This window comes from Aulostomus chinensis, chromosome 23 (genome assembly GCF_037954235.1).
Source record: "Aulostomus chinensis isolate RoL2024-O1b breed Wild chromosome 23, RoL_Achi_v1.0, whole genome shotgun sequence".
In the NCBI taxonomy this organism is placed as follows: Eukaryota; Metazoa; Chordata; class Actinopteri; order Syngnathiformes; family Aulostomidae; genus Aulostomus; species Aulostomus chinensis.
In genome coordinates this window covers 23,221,591-23,241,590 of record NC_141342.1, presented here as the reverse complement: position 1 = coordinate 23,241,590, position 20,000 = coordinate 23,221,591, and the positions used below count along the sequence as shown (strand labels likewise).

General features: G+C 43.7%; 1 protein-coding gene across 2 annotated transcripts; it reads right to left on the bottom strand.

The window, feature by feature from the left end:
- Positions 1-3,414: 3,414 nt before the first annotated feature.
- dpysl4 (dihydropyrimidinase like 4) lies at positions 3,415-17,223 on the bottom strand. 2 transcript variants are annotated; one of them, XM_086194474.1, is made up of 15 exons: positions 16,925-17,223; positions 14,255-14,343; positions 13,799-13,983; positions 13,543-13,707; positions 13,193-13,254; positions 12,947-13,027; positions 12,543-12,611; positions 11,810-11,930; positions 11,354-11,510; positions 10,875-11,016; positions 9,309-9,393; positions 9,135-9,220; positions 8,851-9,030; positions 7,337-7,502; positions 3,415-7,250 (listed from the first exon to the last, which is right to left on the bottom strand). In XM_086194474.1, exons 1-15 carry the CDS (start codon positions 17,195-17,197, stop codon positions 7,159-7,161), a joined length of 1,953 nt encoding a protein of 650 aa, XP_086050600.1. In that variant the 5' UTR covers positions 17,198-17,223; the 3' UTR covers positions 3,415-7,158. The 2 variants fall into 2 exon arrangements, with proteins under 2 accessions (XP_086050600.1, XP_086050601.1); XM_086194475.1 differs by lacking the exon at positions 16,925-17,223 and adding an exon at positions 15,423-15,545 and having other exon boundaries at positions 3,417-7,250.
- Positions 17,224-20,000: the final 2,777 nt, after the last annotated feature.

Genomic DNA, 20,000 nt, shown 5'->3' with positions numbered 1-20,000 from the left:
ATGTTGTGCCGCTTTGACGTCCCCACACTCGCCCCGCAAATGAGACACATGCAGGTTTCTTTCACAGTTGTAAAAAAGAACTCCTCCTCTTCCCATTCGTTGTGAAAGTGATACGTTTTCTCTCTTTTTTCTGCCATGTTTTTGGGGTAAGAAACACCATCCAGCGTCCATCCGTGCTGCGCCCGCTAGCTTACTCTCCACTAGCACTGGTTTTGTCACGCGCTCAATCCTGACTTTTGAACTAGAGCAGGTCGGAGTTCACCTAAACTGATCTAGAGTTCACGTATAATGAACATATTTTTAAGATATTGTCATTTTTAAATCTATATAAATGCAAGTGTGATTAAAAAAAGAATAGCAAAAAAATAAAATGAAATTTTAGACGCAGCTCACAAGTGAGTTGTGCTATTTTTAGAAGAGGCCTGCGGGCGACTCATGTGGTCCTTGGGGGCGACCTGGTGCTCGCGGGCACCGTGTTGGTGACCCCTGGCCTAGTGAGACCCTTTTAACTGTATTTTAGATATCAGGTCATGGATGGCAGAGAACTTCCTACAGCTCAACCAGGACAAAACTGAGGTTTTAATCATCGGCCCTGAAGGCAAGAGAGAGGAACTTTTACCAAAATTAGAAGATTTTAAACCTTCACAATCTGTAAAGAACCTGGGCGTCATTTTTGAATCTGAGCTGAATTTCATTCCACATGTCAAGAACATAACTAAGAGAGGTTTTTATCATCTTAAGAACATAGCCAGTCGCCCGTTCCTCTCTCAGGCCAACACGGAGGTGCTGATGCATGCTTTTAGTTCCAGTCGTTCAGATTCTTGTAATGCCCTGCTGCTCGCTGGTCTCCCAAAACAACCATCTATAATCTACAATGACTCCAGAATTCTGCAGCACGTGTGCTGACGAGGACCAGAGGGCGGGAGCTCATGACACCGGTTTTAAAATCGCTGCATCGGCTCCCCGTGTGCTTCAGGATCGATTTTAAGGTTCTTTTAGTAGTTTTTAAGTGTCTTAATGGTCTTGGCCCATCTTATTTATCTGAACTGCTTTTGTCATATCAACCTTCACGGACCCTGAGGTCCTCTGGCACCGGCCTTTTAGTCGTTCCTAGAGTCAGAACTAAAACCCACGGGGAGGCTGCTTTCAGCCATTATGGCCCAGAGTTCTGGAACAGCCTGCCAGAGAACATCAGGAGACTGTTGATGTTTTTAAAAGGAGGCTCAAGACTCACCTTTTTAGCTTAGCTTTTAACTGATGTAACTGCTTTCGTCTCTTTTATCCTTTAATTTTATCACGATATCTTATTGTTACTTTTATCTTTTAATTATTTTATTCTACTTTTTCATTAGCTCTTAACCTTTTAGATGTTCTATATATATTTTTTTATGTCATTCTGATATTTTAATTCCTGCTCTTTCATGTTCTACTATCTTTTAGTCTTTTACTTTTTAGTCTTTTAGTTTTCAGCTCCAGTGTTTCCTGGTGGGGGCCCTCCACACTGGGAGGTGTGTCTGATCCGCCCGCGGGGGTGTCGTCCTTGGGATCGTCCAGGCCCAGAGAGCTGGGGGGCTCTGCATTATATGTGGAGTGTACCCAGTCTGTCCAGGGGATTTTCAGTGCCCTGCCATGTTTCTACTGACAGTCAGTGTGTGGTTACGTGCATGCGTGTGTGTGGGGGGTGCATGCATGCATGTATGTGGTCATGTTTCTTAACATTTATTGTATTGCTTTATATTGTATTTAATGTTGCTTGTTTTTATTTTTGTGAAGCACTTTGTGTTGCAATTTTATTGTATGAAAAGTGCTATATAATTAAAGTTTGATTTGATTTGATTTTCCTTTGTCTCCCTGTGCGACGTCTGTTCCTTCGTACACCAGTGGTGTCTTACTTCTTTGTTGTACTGGCTATGGCCAATGTTTGTGCAATGGCTCTGATTGATTGTCCCTCTTCTCTCAGTTTCACAGTTGCTTGTTTTCCTCCCATACACAGCTCTCTGGTTTTCATGTTGGTTACACCTCTAGCTATAAATCCAGTCCTTCCAGGCAAAACCCAAATCTGAAAATGAGCGTTGACATCCAGCGCTATTTAGTGTTTGAGTAATCAATGTAATAGGACACACCTGGGCAACAAAACACACCTGTCAGTCACATGTTCCAATACTTTTGCTCACATGAAAAATGGGTGCATTCAAACAAAAGGTGCTATCTTTTTAGGTGTGGATCAGATCCAGATGTAAATACATGGAAATAAAATTTGAAAAGTTGATCTTGTGTCTCACACTCTTCTTTTGATGTCAAACCCAAATGTTTTCAGTCTACAGCTAAAATAAAGGAATTTGCCTCGTTGTTCCAAAACTTTTGGAGGGGAGTGTATATATATATATATATATATATATATATATATATATATATATATGGATGGATGGATATCTGTGTGTGTGTGAGAGAGAGAGAGATAGTTATGTATATATACAGTATATGTATGTACATATATGTGTATATATATGTATGTATTTATACAGTAAATATATATATATATATATATATATATTTGTGTATATGTATGTATATACATATATGTGTGTATATGTATGTATTTATACAGTAAATATATATAGATATATTTGTGTATATGTATGTATATACATATATGTGTATATATGTATGTATTTATACAGTAAATATATATTTGTGTATATGTATGTATATACATATATGTATATATGCGTATGTATATCCATCCATCGTCCCATCCATCCACCATCCATCGTCCCATCCATTCATCATCCATCATCCATCGTCCCATCCATCCATCCATCCCTCCATGGTCTCCCTCTTCTCCTGTTGAGGGTGGTGGGGGTGGAGCCTATCCCAGCAGCCTTCCCCCTGGACAGGTCACCAGTCCATGGCAGGGCCAACACATAGAGACAGACAACCATTGGCTCTCCCAGCCACGCCTACGGTCAATTTAGAGTCTGGATTAACCTGGTCCCTCTTGATGTCTTTGGACCCCGAACCCTCTTACTGGGAGGCCACAGTGCTGACCATCGCACCACTGTGCTGCTGTGTATGTATATATGTAGGTATATATATATGTATATATGGGCCAAAAAATTTGGCAGCCACCAATTCTGCAAGTTGTCCCACTTAAAAAAATGAAAGGTCTGTAATGTTCATCATGAGAGACAGAATGTAAAAAAAACAATCCAGGAAATCACATTGTAGGATTTTTCAAAGAATTTATTTGTATAATGGTGCAGAAAATAAGTACTTAACAACTACAAACAAGCCAGAATTCTTGCCCTCACAGACCTGTGACTTCATTAAGAAGCTCCTCTGTCCTCCACTCGTTACCTGTATTAATGGTAACTAGCACTATGAATTGCCCTGTGTATGAATGGTGCTGTACAAATAAATTTGCCTTACCTTGCCTAATGGCGCCTGTTTGAACTTGTTACCTGTATAAAAGACACCTGTCCACAACCTCAAACAGTCAGGCTGCAACCTCTCCACCAGGGCCGAGACCAAAGAGCTTTTTCAGGACACCAGGGACAAGACTGGGATGAGCCAGTCTACAAGAGGCAAGCAGCTTGGTGAGAGGAGATCAACTGTTGGAGCGATGATTAGAAAATGGAATAAATACAAGATCCCTGACAACCTCCCTCCACCTGGGGCTCCACGCAGGATCTCACCTCGGGGGGTACAAATGACCTTGAGAACGGAGAGGAAACAGCCCAGAACTGCACGGGGGAACTGGTCAATGACCTGCAGAGAGGTGGGACCACAGTTACAAAGGTTACTAGTAGTAACACACTACCTCGGCATGGATTAAAACCCTGCAGTGCTGGAAAGGTCCCCCTGCTTACGCCAGCACACGTCCAGGCCCGTCTGAAGTTTGCCAGAGACCATCTGGACGATCCGGAGGAGGACCTGGAGAAGGTCATGTGGTCAGATGAGACCACAATGGAGCTCTTGGGTATAAACGCCACTCGCCGTGTTTGGAGGGAGGAGAATGCTGAGTTTCATCCCAAGAACCCCATACCCACTATGGCGCGCGGGGGGGGGGGGGGTCAGGCTTTGGGGCTGTTTTTCTGCAAAGGGGACAGGACGACTGATCCGTGTTGAGGAACAGATGGATGGAGCCATGGATCCTGAGATTGTAGGCAAACACCTCCTTCCACCAGTGAGAGCACTGAGGATGACACGTGGCTGGGTCTTCCAGCATGTCAATGATCCCAAACACACGGCACGGCAACAAAGGAGCGGCTACGTAAAAAGCATTTCAAGGTTCTGGAGGGGCCCGGCCAGTCTCAGGACCTCAATCCAATAGAGACTCTGGAGGGACTTTAAAGGCCGTGTTGCCCAGCGACAGCCCCAAAACATCGCAGCTCCTGAGAGGATCTGCATGGAGGAACGGCCAAACTAGCAGTGTACAGACCTGGTGAGGACCTACAGGACACTTCTGACTGTCACTGCCAACCAGGGTCACATGACCAAGGACTGAGGGGAACCTTTGATACTAATCTAATACTTATTTTCGGCACCATTATATAAATACATTCTTTGAAAATGATACAATGTGATTTCCTGGATTTTTTTTTTTTTTTTACATTCTGTCTCTCACAGTTGAAGTGGACCAGTGATGAACATTACAGTCCACTCCTCTTTTTAAGTGGGACAACTGGCAGAATCGGTGGCTGCCAAATGCTTTTTTGCCCCACTGTGTGTGTGTATACACATTGTATCACTCATTCACTTGCAATGAAGTGGCACAGCGACACCTGCTAGTCAGAGATGTAATGCAATCTCAGTGTGTAGGACAATAACGAGAGCTCACTTTCTTATCACAGTTTAATCATGCGGCTCTCATCACAACAAGAAGTAGCTTTACATTCATCACAGGAACAACAACCATCACCATGGTCATCTCTCCTCAGAGATGTTTTCCTGTGTGTAAATAGAACTCACGCATCTGTGAAGACAAACAAAACACAACAGGAAAAACAGTTCAGCCATCAGAGACACCTCCGCCATGTTGGGGTTCTCATGGACACCCTGTCAGATTAGACTGTTTCTTGAGGACCACCTGTGAGACACCACAACGATCACAAGATGATAGCCATAGGTGATAGCAACAATAGCATCAACATGGCTGAGGGATGTCCTAATTTCTGAATGGCCTTTGAATGTATCAGTCACATTTGTTGCCAGAGTACAAAAACAGTAAAAAATACAAAATGATCATGGTATCAAACAAAGTCTTTACAATGTCAAATCAAACAGAGGTCAGAGGTCTATGGCTGTGACATCACAGCCTGAAACCCTATCATTTGTTTTACATTGGAGTTACATTGTTTTGGGAAGGGGCTCACGGGATTGCTACCTGGAGGCTTCAACTGGATTCATAGCACCATGAGGGTCTTCGCCATTTCTCAAGTCTCACATTGTTTGTGTCAAAGTTTAACTCTACTTTTACATTTTGAAACAAAATGACCATTAAGATAAAATGTTACAGCATTCAGTTCATGATGGGGTCAAACCTGCAATACGAAACTCTACCAGTCAGAAAGCATCACTGATGGAACGTAATGAATTCACTTGACTTGATGTGCTCAGTTACTTTACATTGCACGTGATTTACATTGTGATTTAGACCAACAACGATACGATCAACTCTGATCAGGAACAATGTTTAAAAAACATGTTAAATCTACTTTACAGTGAAATGGATCACCAGTACCATTAATTACAGAGTAATCAAGAAGGATGTTACTGTGTATTATAGAGTGAAAGAGAATGCAATATTACCATGGGCTTAATGGTACAATGGTTAATCTGATCAGGTTGATTTGGACAGAAAACCTGAGGTATTCGTCAACTTGCTTTCATGTTGTTTAGAAAAAGCATGACCACCCAGACAAATAAAACAAAGAAACACACAAGTAACCCATGTTTTTTTCAATGATGAAGCTACTAGAAAATATGTATGTGGGAAGGGAATTGTCTGATGGGCAACTGGGAACGACTACTATTACAATTAACTACTAATCCCTGTATCAGTTGATGTAGAATGTGGATTGGACAAAGGGTTTCAGGAACTATGAGATGAGCTGACATATCTACTTCAGACTTGCATCATTCAGTTCTAGCTGAAGTGCAAATGTAGAACTTATGTTGTTTGCAATTTAACAACTGTGTGGAGGTGAATAATTAGTTTTTGCATACTTTTAGGGTGTAGTAGAAGTTATAGTACCACTGTTGTGAGGCATACTACTCGTGTAAGTACCCCACATAGGTGAGAATGTTGTGGGGTCTTGCATATAATTCTCTATGTTAACAAAAGTGGGAACTTTACAAAAAATATTCTCTTTGGGTTCTGAAAGTTCAATTATCCCAAATGATTAAAAAAGGTCATAAAACGCACTTAGTCACAAAACAAAGTTATGACGGCCGTGATTGAGAGGTAAACAGAATATTCCCACTTGCTTCTCTACAGGTCATATGAAATTGTTAAATGTAAAGTTACCTACCATTGCAGTGTGGTTCTTTTATGGTCACACAACAAAGTTACAAAAAGTTTTTTGGGTCACAGGGAGAACATTACTATGTGGTTCTCAATTGGTCATTTGGAAACATTCCCTTCCCCAGAAGAGAAAGCTCCCTTCGAAATCTTTTGTTTGTAGTCGCGGCTTGTGCAACTTATGTCCCTAAGTTCTGATAATTCTTTAAAGGTAGAGGGGCAATGTTTGTCAGTAATACAAGGGAAATTCAGGATGTTCTGTAAACAATTAGAAGAACATAACGAGAATGTTCCCTCTGGGTTGTTGCACCAAAGTTTTCAGAACATATATGACATCACGGGAACCTTTAGATGTTGTTTATGTTGTGATTTTGTTCCTCTCTTGCCCTTCCCCTGTCCAGACGGGTTCTCCTCAGTCACTCCCACAGGTTTCCATTCGTTTTACTGTTAAAAGGGTTTTTTTTTCTGGGTAGTTTGGAATTGAAGGTTTCGAGTCTATGACTGGATTTGTCAGTTGTTCTGGTTGTAAGGTTCCAATGTTGTAGGGTTTAGTACTAATTAAAGTAACATAGTAGATTTTAGTGTTACCAGTACCTCCTACTGGTACTGTTACTTTGAATGCCACATTCTTCAATTCAAGATAGTGATGTAATGTTGGATCGTCCACCAGGTGGCGCCACAATCCTCTGAGCAGAGCGGCGAGGAATATGATCATCAATCTGTGTCCCTACAGAGAAGAAGAACTAATGAGAGACTGTAATGTTTAAATGCAGTACAGAGTTTACCTTGACTGCAACAACCAAATATTTGTACCTGCCAGGGTGAATCCTGATTGGTGTAGGTTTCGGGGGCCAGTCAAAGTTTTAGGACAGGGAGGCCCCCGAGTGGTTGGGGTGGGTGGAACCGATTTAGTCACGCTGATTACATCATGGACAGGGCCATCATAGTTTCCACGTGGGACGCCACGATTCTCAGCCATCTGAGCCAGAGGGATGAAAATGTGATGAATCTGTTAAGGGTTTCTTCCGTTTTTGCAAAGTAAGAACCAATGAACTTGGGCCTGGAATGAGGTGGTGGAGACATACAACCCTGTCACACTGAAACAAGCATGTCAAAGTGGGTTTATGCACCCTCGTTTGCTCAGCATCAGGGCTCATTCAAGCTTTCAGCAGACGTGGGTCTGAGCTCCCGCTGTGAGGCTGCGTGCCTGTGTTTTTCTCTCTCGTACGTCATCGCACCGACAACGTCATCATTACACGCAAAAGTGTGCCGGAGTGTCCCTTACGGTTCAAGAAATCTACCGCCGGATCTCCTCTTCACCACAGATGGTGAGCAGCTTCGCGGCCTTCAGGATCTTGCCAGTGCGCTGCCACGATTGATAAAAAGATGTGAAGATGGCGATACAAGTTGTTTATCAACACGGTGGCGCCTGCTCAGTTCACGTCAGGGTTCCTGGTTGGTGGGAGTTCCAAAGCAGAGTTTAATTCACCTGAGATCATCCACATGGAACTGTTAGAACCAAAGGAGTGGAGTGGCGTCTCGGGGACATCAACAGGAGACTGATCTCATGGCAGAGACCAAAAGTTTATTAAGAGAGGAGTCAGCAGCTCTCACAGCCCAGCCCGATTTTTTTTCATTTTATTTTTTTTCTGAGCTTCCACAATGACAGCCTCACAGGCGGCACAGTGACAAAATCAGAATGCGACAGGAAGGACAGGAAACCTGAGACAACGCGCCGAGCCGAGCCACTAAACACTCGGGTCGCTTGGAGGGTCGGTGGACGCGGGTCGAAATGCTGAGTCGACCCTTTCAGAGTCCCCAACACCCGTGTCCACCCACGTTTTTGGTGCAGTGTGAAAGGGGCTTTATATGATGGGGGTGGAGATAGAGATGATGGGGTTGAGTCGGGGATGATTGGGTGGAGACAGGGATGATGGGGTTGAGTCGGGGATGATTGGGTGGAGACAGGGATGATGGGGTTGAGTCGGGGATGATTGGGTGGAGACAGGGATGATGGGGTGGAATCAGTGATGACTGGCAGTCAATTTCAGCTGTAGTAATGATTTACAGCAACAGTAATGGAGTGGAGTGCAAATGAGCCGGAGCAGGTGGGTCAGCTCCTTGATTCCTCCCAAAAAAATTTGTTTAGGTGGGCTCAGATACTGATTTCATTATTTTTGGCTCCAACATTTACCCATCTTTTAGCACACTGTCTCCTGAGATATACATACCAAATTTTGTGGGTGGTGAGTTTTAATTACAGACCCTGCAAACTGCAACACATGCAACTGCCTCAGCATTAGCATGCTGGATTCATTTTGACCGACCTTGCTGCGAGCTCGGATCCTCCGGTACACAGCGTCTGAGAAGGCCTTCCTTGGAACGAAGCGTCCTGAACCTTCTGTCACATTGAGTTTTCCATCCTCCAGAACAACTCGACCGCCACTGATGACCACTGATGCTACACCACGAAACTCAAAACCCTCCAGGATGTTGACCTCCAACATCTGTAGACAGTAGAGGGAAAGATTATTGATTGTGACTGATAAATGATAAAGACTGATCAATTAAGAACATTCATCTTGATAGAAAATTTTTTCCAAGTTGTTACCAAGTTGTGGGTTTTTGCAGAAACAGTTGTTGACTCTTTTGGGTTCCAGACAACAATATCAGCATCAGATCCAACGGCAATGCGTCCTGAATACACAGATCATTAAACTAACATCAATCTCAGGCGGTTTCAAGCAGTCTCTCAGCAGCAGAACCCTTGTGACTGATGTGGTACCTTTGCGAGGGTAAATGTTGAAGAGTTTTGCAGCATTGGTGCTTGTTACTGCGACAAACTCATTCTCGTCCATCTTTCCTGAACACTGCAGAGATAATCAAAGAACTAAAGTCAAGAGGAAGACAACTAAATCAGCATCTTGGTCAGACATTAGATTTAGATGCTAGCTTTAGCATTCATGTTCAGTGAAGACAAACACACAGATATGGCGGAGGTTGTCAGCACTATCACCAATCATTCAATTTTGGTATATTTGTTTTATATTCCGTTTACACTCTAAAACGTTATGAGGAAACCTCATACACCCACTTCACTGTGAGAACTAGACGTTTTAGGAGTTGTTTTTCATCTTTTATTCTGGCAATTTAACAGTCTTGGTCCTTATTGGCTGTATTTAGCAATGCAGACTTCTTATTGGAGGGGAAAATTATTCTTTAGATTTTAATGGATGGTACTATGAGTCACTACACATGGGCTGTGGCACCTGGCCACCTAAGAGACTGGTTTGACAGGGTTTACAGGGAATTAGGTATGCATTACAGGTGTCGTCAAGGTAATAGGAAGTGTGTGTTCAGTAGAGCAGAGTTTTTTCTGATCTCAAACTGGTCTTCTCCTCCTATAACAAGTCCCAGCTATGTGTGGATTTCACTTGAGTCATAAAATAGTAAAACTGAACTAACTAAACACCTGCCTTCATTCATGCAGGACACCAAGGTCATACACCCAAGATATAATCAGCCTGTCGAGTCAGTCGCCATTTGAACAAGTCACACACCAATCTTGGCCATTCTTCCAACAAGACGGTCCATTTATATATAGACCCTCACACACAGATGCCTGCTGCACACACTACTTCAATGTCACATGACACATTGGTAAACTGGAATTCAAGGTCCTGCTTGGGGTCCACTCTCATGGACCCATGAGGGATTCAGCACCTCAGTGGCAGGCCATCAGGGCCAGAATCAGCTACATCGGGAATCTATGACCAGGGTTACTGACTGACGTTTGTGGTGGAGGGAGGTTGAGGTGTTTACCTATTTACCACTTGTCTGCTGGTTTACAGAAATCTTTATTTTCTGTTTGTCTGCATCAAGTTTAAAACTGTGGGGTTAGGGTTAGGGTTTCCTGGTGCTGAATCAGAACTGCTCATAAATCTGTTTGCAGAACCCATTGACATTCTGGTGGGATACACTTCACATGACAATTTAGCAAGGATTTAAAATGCAACAACTTTGAACTGAAGAAGCCTCATGGATGAGAGGCGAGACGTCTTCTACTCACACGAGATTAGTCCAGTTGCCATATTTTATGCTTTTTTGAGACTTACCATGACCTGGATGACTGAGAATATCCACAGATAGAAAATGCTAAAACTATAAAGATTTGAATCACCTATACTGAATATTTAAGGTGCAAAACAGGCTACAGTTAAAAATATACACATTACATGAAAGGCGTTCTGTCTAGTTACCAAGGTGAATGTTTGAAGCGAAATTGAGGAGTCAGGAGACAAAGCTTGTGTGGGTGAGTTTAGGGTTGAAGGTCAAAGTTCAGAAAACTCACCACGGTTCTGTCCCAGACCACCGACATTCTCTCCTCAATCCCGTTACTTCCCTCTGGGATTAGAGTGAAGTCGTCTTTACCCACTGCCTTCTGAGCAGTAGAGAAGCTTGCCTGCGCACTGGACGTCACCTGGAGATCGCCACTAGAAAAGCAAAGGTGTACATATGAGTCAGGTTCCACACAGTAGAGTAGGAACCAGCAGAAGCTGGGTTTCAAAGACTAGTTTAACCACGAACCATTCTAACAGAGTTGGAGTGATGCTAACTTACAAATAACACGCAAACATAGAGGTGGAATCATGCCAATAAAGCAAACAGAGGGATGCAATTGTCATGAGAGGTGGAGTAATCTTAACCATGCTAACAGAAGGTTGGAGTAATGCTAACCAAGTTTACACAGAGGTGGAGTCATCTCAACCATACAACCCGAGAGGTGGAGTCATTTTGTACATGCTACCAGCCATGTGAAGTCATACTAACCATGCCAACAGAGAGGTCAGGTACTGTGGAGTTGAAGGGTCAGGGTTGATGGGTGGGCTCATGACAAAGGCAGCAGCTGTGGCCCAGTCTTTGGACCAATAGTGAGAGCCATCAGTGGCAAGACTGGCTGTGATTGGCTCGCCATACACCACCATCCCTGAGGCAAGAAAAAAGGAGGCAGGGGTTTTGAGGGATGTGAAAACAATAAAGATCCTAAGAGCTGTCGCGGGCATCCCAGGTTCCAGATGAGGGACCAGATGAAGCGAGGGGGGCTGCATCCCTTGTCCCATTTTCCCAAACACACTAACGAGATGCTTCATAAACCCAACGTGACAGCTGATGCTGTTTGAATGTGCATCTGTTGCTGATGTGATGACAAAGTATGAATCTACTCTCTCTCCAACTGAATCATGAATGAATGTGAGCTCCAGCAGGAAGAGCAGAGGGAGGTGTCACCTTTCTTCCTGGCTTTGGCGATGACATCAGCAGCAGATTTACTCATCACCTTGGTGACATACAGCGGGCAGTTTGCCTGTTTGGCAATGGTGATGGCTCGATACACCGCCTCCGTCTCCACCTGCAACACAACATTGTCAACACATCCTCTGATGCTGCCAGTGCCCCAACCTACGAAGCGGGAAACAATTTCATGTCGAAGCTTGCAGATTTTTGGTGTCAGGGAGGAGGTTCAGTGGATCACCATGTTAACTGATGCTGCAGACATAGCCTGCATCCGAGCAGGTTAAGATACATTTTAGAGGGCAAAATGTATAAAAATATCATCTCAACATCTGTCCAGGAGAAAACAGGGACTTGCCGACCTTTTCAGTTGCCCAGCATCTGGCGGACTCTGAAAGTACATGTTCAGAACTATCTAATACCTAACAACCTCAAGAGTCATTGCTCATTCTGATGTGATGAACAGCTCATCCAGTGAGTCGGTTTGGACAGAAGCATCTGAATGCTTCACGCCGTCAGGTAAATCAAAGATACTCTGGATGAGTTTGAGTTGCTCTCCCCCCATCTCACCAAAAAATGATAAGTCCAAGAACCTGTCAATCATTAGCAATACAGTCAGCCAAAGAGATATGATTTCACCAATCACGGATGCCATCTTAAACAGTGTCCCAAATGACGTTATACATTATTAAAAATTGTTATTTTGAAACATTCAACAATGGTGTGTTACCTCCTCTGGGTGAGACAGAACATGTCCCTCTGGTCCTGTGATTCCAAGACCCAGAAGCCTCTTCTGCTCCTAAAAAACACAAACCACTTGAATAATTGAAATGGAAATGTGCTGCAGTTTTCTTTGATAAACCCCAAGAACCCCCAAATCTATCGAGCAGAAGCCGTAGAAACGCTGCGTCCCAAGCTTCAACTTACTGACATCCTTGAACGAATGATGTGATGTTCACTTCCATCAGGAAAAACAAATCTAAATGTGAAATATTGGTATTTGATGAAAACACAAGATGCAATCCACTTTATGTGGACGTGAAAATGAGGCAGTACACATGTGACAAGAAGTTACTGGAGTTCGAACAATTAATAAAAGAGAGCTCTTGTCTCAGTGATCAGTCTATATATTACCTCATCGATGATGTCACCATTCTCAGCATGTATCTGGGCAATGGCGCCAAGATCCCGGAGAACCCCAAATGCTTCATAGAGCTAAAATATGGAACAGGAAGCTGACTGAGTTCAAACATGTCTGAAGCTACATGCCAAAAGTAAGTACAAGTAATGAAATCATATGAACTGTAATAATAATGATAATAACAATGATCATTTAAATAATAATTCCAACAATGACAATGAAAAAAAAAATTATAGTACCTGTGAATCAGAGCTCTGATATCGATCTTTGTAGGCCATGAAGAACAGGAAGGAGTTGACACCTGAAACACAACCATGCTTCATACCATCATCATCCAAGTGTGCTGCCTTTTTAAATGGTACTTGCCTGACCTCTGACCCTGACCCCTGACCTCTGACCCTGACACTAATTCTTTGGAGCCTTGGGACAGACCTGATAAACAGAGTGACAAAAGGAATAAAGCAACAACCTCCTGTATGTTGTAGTCAAAAGAGGAAGTTGCATGTTGGAAGGTCTAGTTAACACAAAAGGGGGCAATGCTAGTTTCAGCCAATCAGTGCTCATCATGCTGGTCATCAGTGCCACCCACCTCTGTCTTTGATGAGTGCCTCCAGCTCTTCATACAGTCCGTCATGCCAGCGCGTGACGTCCACATGCAGAGAGAAGTCACAGCACGCTCTCTGGTCGGCAGTGTCCCTCCACTGCTCAAACGCTGACAGCAAACTAGTGCCTGGCTCTGCCAGCACGTGATCAACTGAGAACACAAAATCACATTCGTTACGTTCACAGGGTCTCCCAATGGAGGCTGACTGATCAGTATCAGGGACTGGTTGTAATTTTCTGACTGATCATCGTGGTTCCTCCTGCCAGAGCGGCGCGCGTTCCCTGGTAGAAGTCATCAACAGGGTTCAGGCCTTTCTGAGGTGCATGTAGGTTGGTGTTGGCATCAATTCCTCCAGGAATGACCAGCTGGCCGTAAGCATCCACTGTCCTCACGCCGGCGGGGATGATCAGGTTTTCACCAATCTGTCTGTGGGAGAGATGGTAGGGTCCAAGGCTAACTGGACACTCAGCAGGTCAATAATGTCAATAATCACTAATGTTCATCAATTTTCACCAGTAAATTTTAATTTCTGTGGTTCTACTTTTTTTGAGGAAGACAAACTGGCCCATCAGATATTTGTGGCAGAGGCAGAGAAAACAATCAAAATAAAGCCAAGGATTTATGGTTCGTCTTCAGATGTGATGATTGATTTGATCGCTTGTCATCATCAAACTAAGATCATAAGAAATATAGATACTTAATGGTTCCATCTTCCACATAGACATCAGCGTAGAATGACTGGTCATCGTTGACAACCTTCCCTCCTTTGATGATCAGACGGTCACCCTGGAAAAAACAGAGGATTCTGGGTAAATATATAAGTTTATAGCATATATCACATGCGTTGTATTCCCCATCTCGCACAGCAACATGTGGCATCTTCTCTCTAAATACGTGAACGTTTAAAAGCACCAAAGATGACGAACATCACCTGATTAAAGGATCGACATTTACTGAATCAAAATGGCTGCCGTCACAGTCGCTCTGCTTTCAACAACAGACTTTGATGTTGAGAGCTTTGATGTCTGTCTACTTTTAAAGGATCATTGTTCTATTCTGACTCCTGAGAATTTCAATGTGTTTCAGATATAATTGTCCTTATTTATATTATTGGTTTTATGGTTATCATTTTTCATTATTCATTCCACTGTTCGTTATTAACATCACTGTTACTGCTATTAATAGTCGTAACAAAAGTAGCTATAGAGTGTAATTAATATTCTGTAGCAGTCTGCAGTTTATTTGGTTTTCCAAAGAAAGTCGCCCGATTTTCTCTGTTCAGGGATGAAATCGGTGTTGGCGGACAGTTCCTGATTGGTTGGATTAATATACCGTATTTTAGATATATTAAAATGTTTCAATCAATTGATTTTTAAAATATTTTGTTCAAATTTTAATATTGTTAGAGCAGAAACAGGAGCAGATTTGTCAATACTGATACATACATACATATATATATATATATATATATATATATATATATATATATATATATATATATATATATATATATATGTATGTATGTATATGTTTCATGGTGTCACATTCTGCTGTTTAAAAATTAGCTGAAACCAAAATGTTTAAAAAAAATCCTGAAAACCTCTGCATCACCAGCCTAGTGACGTCATCGCTTGGAAATGAGAAAGCACTCTTGTTTTATTATCGAAAAATTTAGTTTGTAGAATAAAAATCTCTGCATCTTCTCAGAGAAAACTGAACCGAGCCGACCGGACTGGACCGCTTTCATGCAGCGTCGATGAGCCGGACGGGTGTATCCACCGGAGCCGTGATTGACGGCCAAATCCGCAGCATCCTGCCTCCCGCGCTCGGTTCACCCGGTTCAGCTCGGCTCGACTCGGACCTACCGCGGGTCTCGCGCTGCTCTTCTTCGACATGCTGCTGCTGCTCGCCTCTGATTGATTCGTGATCGGCTGATTGATCCGCACACGCAGACTGCTATTGTTATCTTCGTCTACGATGACGTCACTTCTACGACAACATGAAGAGCACTATCCGGAGTGGCATTTCAAAATAAAAGAAGTGACATGGGGAGCGGATGCGCTAACTTGCGCTAAGCTAAGTGTGGAAAAGTCCCTCCTTGTTCCTCATTTCTCCTTGAATGAGAATTCAGGAGGAGACAGGAGAAGAGGACAGCAGTGCTGAGAACTCCTTTACTGAGCTTGAACATGAAATAAAGCTGCCAATCACAAAAGTGACAGGAAGTGATGTTAAAGTGAGAATGTTTGCTCCTCCTTTCAATCATATTCTTTCCAGTTATTACCGCAGGAAATGATTCACACCTGAATGACTGATGGGTGTGTTAGTCTATTAATCTCCTGTAACATAATATCATTATCATGTCAGCCTCCTCTGGTTGCCATAGTAACACCTCTCTGTTACCAGCAGAGCTGAGAGTTGAAATGTAGCTGCGTGCCAGCAGGTAATCAGGGATCAGCACGTCTATAATCTTCATGTATGTAGTAAACGTGTGCAGCAGCAGGAGGATCCAGGGGCTCCAGGCAGCCTCAACATTCATGATGATTGACACCTCCGACACGCTGCCATCCTCCAAACAGCCGATTGGTTCCTGGTGGCTGCTGATGTGATGATGTCAGGACCAGAGAGGCTGGTCATGTCTTTCCACACGCGTCCATGTGAGCTGCAGAACTACAACTGTAGCTGTCAACCCTCCAGAGGAAACTCTGCTCCACCTGGAGCTGCTGGAGAGGAAACCATGGTGGTTCTGGTTCTGGCTTCAGTTCTGGTCCAATCTTTGATGAACAGAACCCAGATTCACCTTTGCTAGTACAGCAATCATGGAGGTTTTTGGGAGCTGTTCTACCAAACCAGAGGCTCAAGTACATCAGATGATGGTGCTGATTGGTTGTTGGGGTGAACAGCAACACCCTAAGAATCTATGAGAGTTGGAAGAACTCTATACACAGCAGCCATTCAGCCACTCCTCTAAAAAGGACACACAATTGGATGCAGAATAATTCTTCAGCTCCATCAAGGCCCCGCCCCAAGGTGATGTCATAGTGGGTTTTAGTTTGAATTACAGAGGATTGTGTGAGATTGAAACCCCACGTTAATCATCAAGCCACATCTTGATGATTTCAGCCAACATGACAGTTTGAATTTAACTGAAGTAAAACACTTAATTATAAATGCCAGACACATGTTGGGAAACTGAAGCGCAACAGTTTGGATCAAGAAAAGCAACAGAAACATCTTTTAAAATAAAATACTATGGTTTCTCTGATTATATAATCTCATTAATCCATCCATCCATTTTCTTCTGCTTATTCTGCTAAAGGGTCTTTCCTCGTCAATCAATCACCAGAGGGACATATCAAGTCATTCGTACCTCCCTCTTTCTGTAGTTTTCTCGGCTGTGCCCGGAGGGGAACACGGCTGTCAACCCTCCTCCTCCAACAAGGCTGTTGGACTGAGTTTGAGCAGCTTGTTGTCGTTGTGTCTGCAGACTGAGCGACTCGAAGTTCAAGGTTTTGTTCTCGAAAGCTCCTTCAACGCTACAGAACATCCCTCCATACTTCATCCGAGGACGAGGAGAATCAGAGCCCAGCTTAGACAGCAGCGAGGCGCAGTCGTCCTCCTGAGAAATCCTCCGTTCAGACATCACACAACCAGAGAGGGATGCTGACCCCAACGCTGACAGGATGAAGATACTGGGCTGGATGAAGAGCTCAGCTGATAAAGGATGAGAGTAAGGGGGAAGACAGTGAGGGGAGGAGGAGGAGGAGGAAGAAGCACAGGAAGGAGGTCATGGAAGAGGAGAAGATTTGTGACCTCAAATTGAAGAGACACCCTGATGAGTGGGGAGGGAGGCGAACAGCCCAGTTTTTATGAAGCTGAGAGGCATTTTACCTTTTATTCAATCTGGGAACTGAGGAGCGAGTTTTCAGAGCAGATGAGGGAAAATTACCTGCTGTAAGATCCATCCGTCATCCATCAATCATCCGTCATCCATCAATCATCCGTCATCCATCAATCATCCATCATCCATCAATCATCCATCATCCATCCATCCTCCATCATCCATCCATCCTCCATCATCCATCATCATCCATCCATCATCCATCCATCATCCATCATCCATCCATCATCCATCCATCATCATCCATCCATCCATCATCATCCATCCATCATCATCCATCCATCCATCATCCATCCATCATCCATCATCCATCCATCATCCATCCATCATCATCCATCCATCCATCATCCATCCATCATCCGTCATCCATCAATCATCCATCAATCATCCATCATCCATCCATCCTCCATCATCCATCATCATCCATCCATCATCCATCCATCATCCATCCATCCATCATCCATCCATCATCCATCCATCATCATCCATCCATCCATCATCCATCCATCCATCATCCATCCATCCATCCATCATCCATCCATCATCATCCATCGTCCATCCATCCATACACCATCCATCCATCCATCATCCATCTATCATCCATCCATCCATCATCCATCCATCATCCATCCATTATCCATCATCCATCGTCCATCCATCATCCATCCATCCATCCATCCATCATCCATCATCCACCCATCCCTCCATCAATCATCCATCCATCCATCCCTCCCTCCATCCATCCATCATCCATCCATCCCTCCATCAATCATCCATCCACCCATCCATCCATCCTTCCATCCATCATCCATCCCTCCATCATCCATCCATGTTCCCCCTCTCCTCCTGTTGAGGGTGGTGGGGGTGGAGCCTATCCCAGCAGCCTTCCCCCTGGACAGGTCACCAGTCCATGGCAGGGCCAACACATAGAGACAGACAACCATTGGCTCTCCCAGCCACGCCTACGGTCAATTTAGAGTCTGGATTAACCTGGTCCCTCTTGATGTCTTTGGACTGTGGAGGAAGCTGGAGTACCAGAGAGAACCCAGCAGGAACAGGGAGAACATGGAGACTCACCCAGAAAGACCCCGTGCTGCAGCCGGGGCTCCACCCACAACCTTCTTGATGGGGGCCACAGGGAGGACCACTGCTCCATGGGGCCGCCCTGCTGTAAGAACATGAAATTAATTTCTTCAGAGTGACAGTCTACAGAATAATAAGATATCAAGATTAAGGTCAAACGATCATGACTGTAACACAAAAATCACAGAATTGTCTGCATAGGAACAAAGTGTAAATGACATGGATAAAAAAATCAAATGAACATCACAGCTTCAACCTCTGAGATGCCCTCAAGCCTCTTTTGTGTTTCTTTTTCTCCATATTTGATTTAAATGTCTCGGGATGAAGGCTCTCACCATGAACTTGTTTGATTGTAAGTGAACTAAAATCTGTAAAGATGGATAAGAGCTCATGCTTATTGAGTTAACCTAGTTGTTCCCCGCTGGTTTGATTTGTACAACAATTTCACCAGAGCAGTTTGGCAATTCCTGGTTCTGTCAGCTGATAACCAACATAATATCAATAGGGTTTTCCAGAATCTTGGCCTGGTTCCTCTCGTGGTTCCTTGGAGCAGTCTGAGTTTCCATGGCTGAGTGCATCTGAAGTTATTACATCATCATGTGACATGCGGGCTCTGTTTCTGCTCCAATGAGCATGAAGCGTGCACATGCAGGCACACCCGCCCACACACACACACACACACACACACACACACACACACACACACAGGTCAGCGCTCATTACTGTTGAGGTTCTGACCTGGATTTCTTTGCCTGTCAGATTAACTTGATCAAAACACACACACACACACACACACACACACACACACACACACACACACACACACTCAGTGCTTGACACAGTTAAATCAGCAACAATTGTGGACGAGCAGCGAGAAAATGATCAAACCCTTCAAGTTGAGCCAGTACGTGACTGGAAGCCAGTACAGGATGATGGGGCTGGTGTTGCAGCCTCTTACTGGTACCAGATCCAGTTAAGATTAGAACATACTGGTGCCAAATGGTAACCCTAATTTTTTCAACGTATGTACCCCAAATTGATGCGCAGCCACAACTTCCCTTCAGGCCTCTTTTCTATTTCCCCAGCTGAGCCATGTCCTGAAAAACCTATTTCCAATGTTTTTGTTAAGAGCTCGCTAAGGGTTGATCCACAATCCTATCGTGGTGAAGATTCGGGGGAGGGGGGCGCTGTGTCATGAGACAGGCCATGATGCTGCTGGGCCAGTGTATTATCTTTAGCTGAGAGTCAGATCTGGCATCAGGGTTAGTTATTATCTTCCATCCTTGAAACTCAAAGACTTGAACTTGAGTCAAGACTTGATTCATGTTTTTTTGGCGACATACCTGGAGCTCACAATTACAGTAACTAAATTAATGACATCACTCTTCCACTGCAGGATTTGGATCACTAAAAGATGGAGCGAGGAACCTTACCAGACCAAACTTGATACTCTTCTCGCATT

What these genes read in the sequence shown, in the direction of transcription:
- dpysl4 (XM_086194474.1), bottom strand. Translation starts at nt 17,197, where the DNA reads ATGTCTGAACGGAGGATTTCTCAGGAGGACGACTGCGCCTCGCTGCTG. An exon ending in TGGTCTGGGACAGAACCGTG is followed by an intron (nt 9,394 to 10,874) that starts GTGAGTTTTCTG and finishes TTATCTCTGCAG; the next exon opens with TGTTCAGGAAAGATGGACGA. An exon ending in ATCAGGATTCACCCTGGCAG is followed by an intron (nt 7,251 to 7,336) that starts GTACAAATATTT and finishes TCTTCTCTGTAG; the next exon opens with GGACACAGATTGATGATCAT.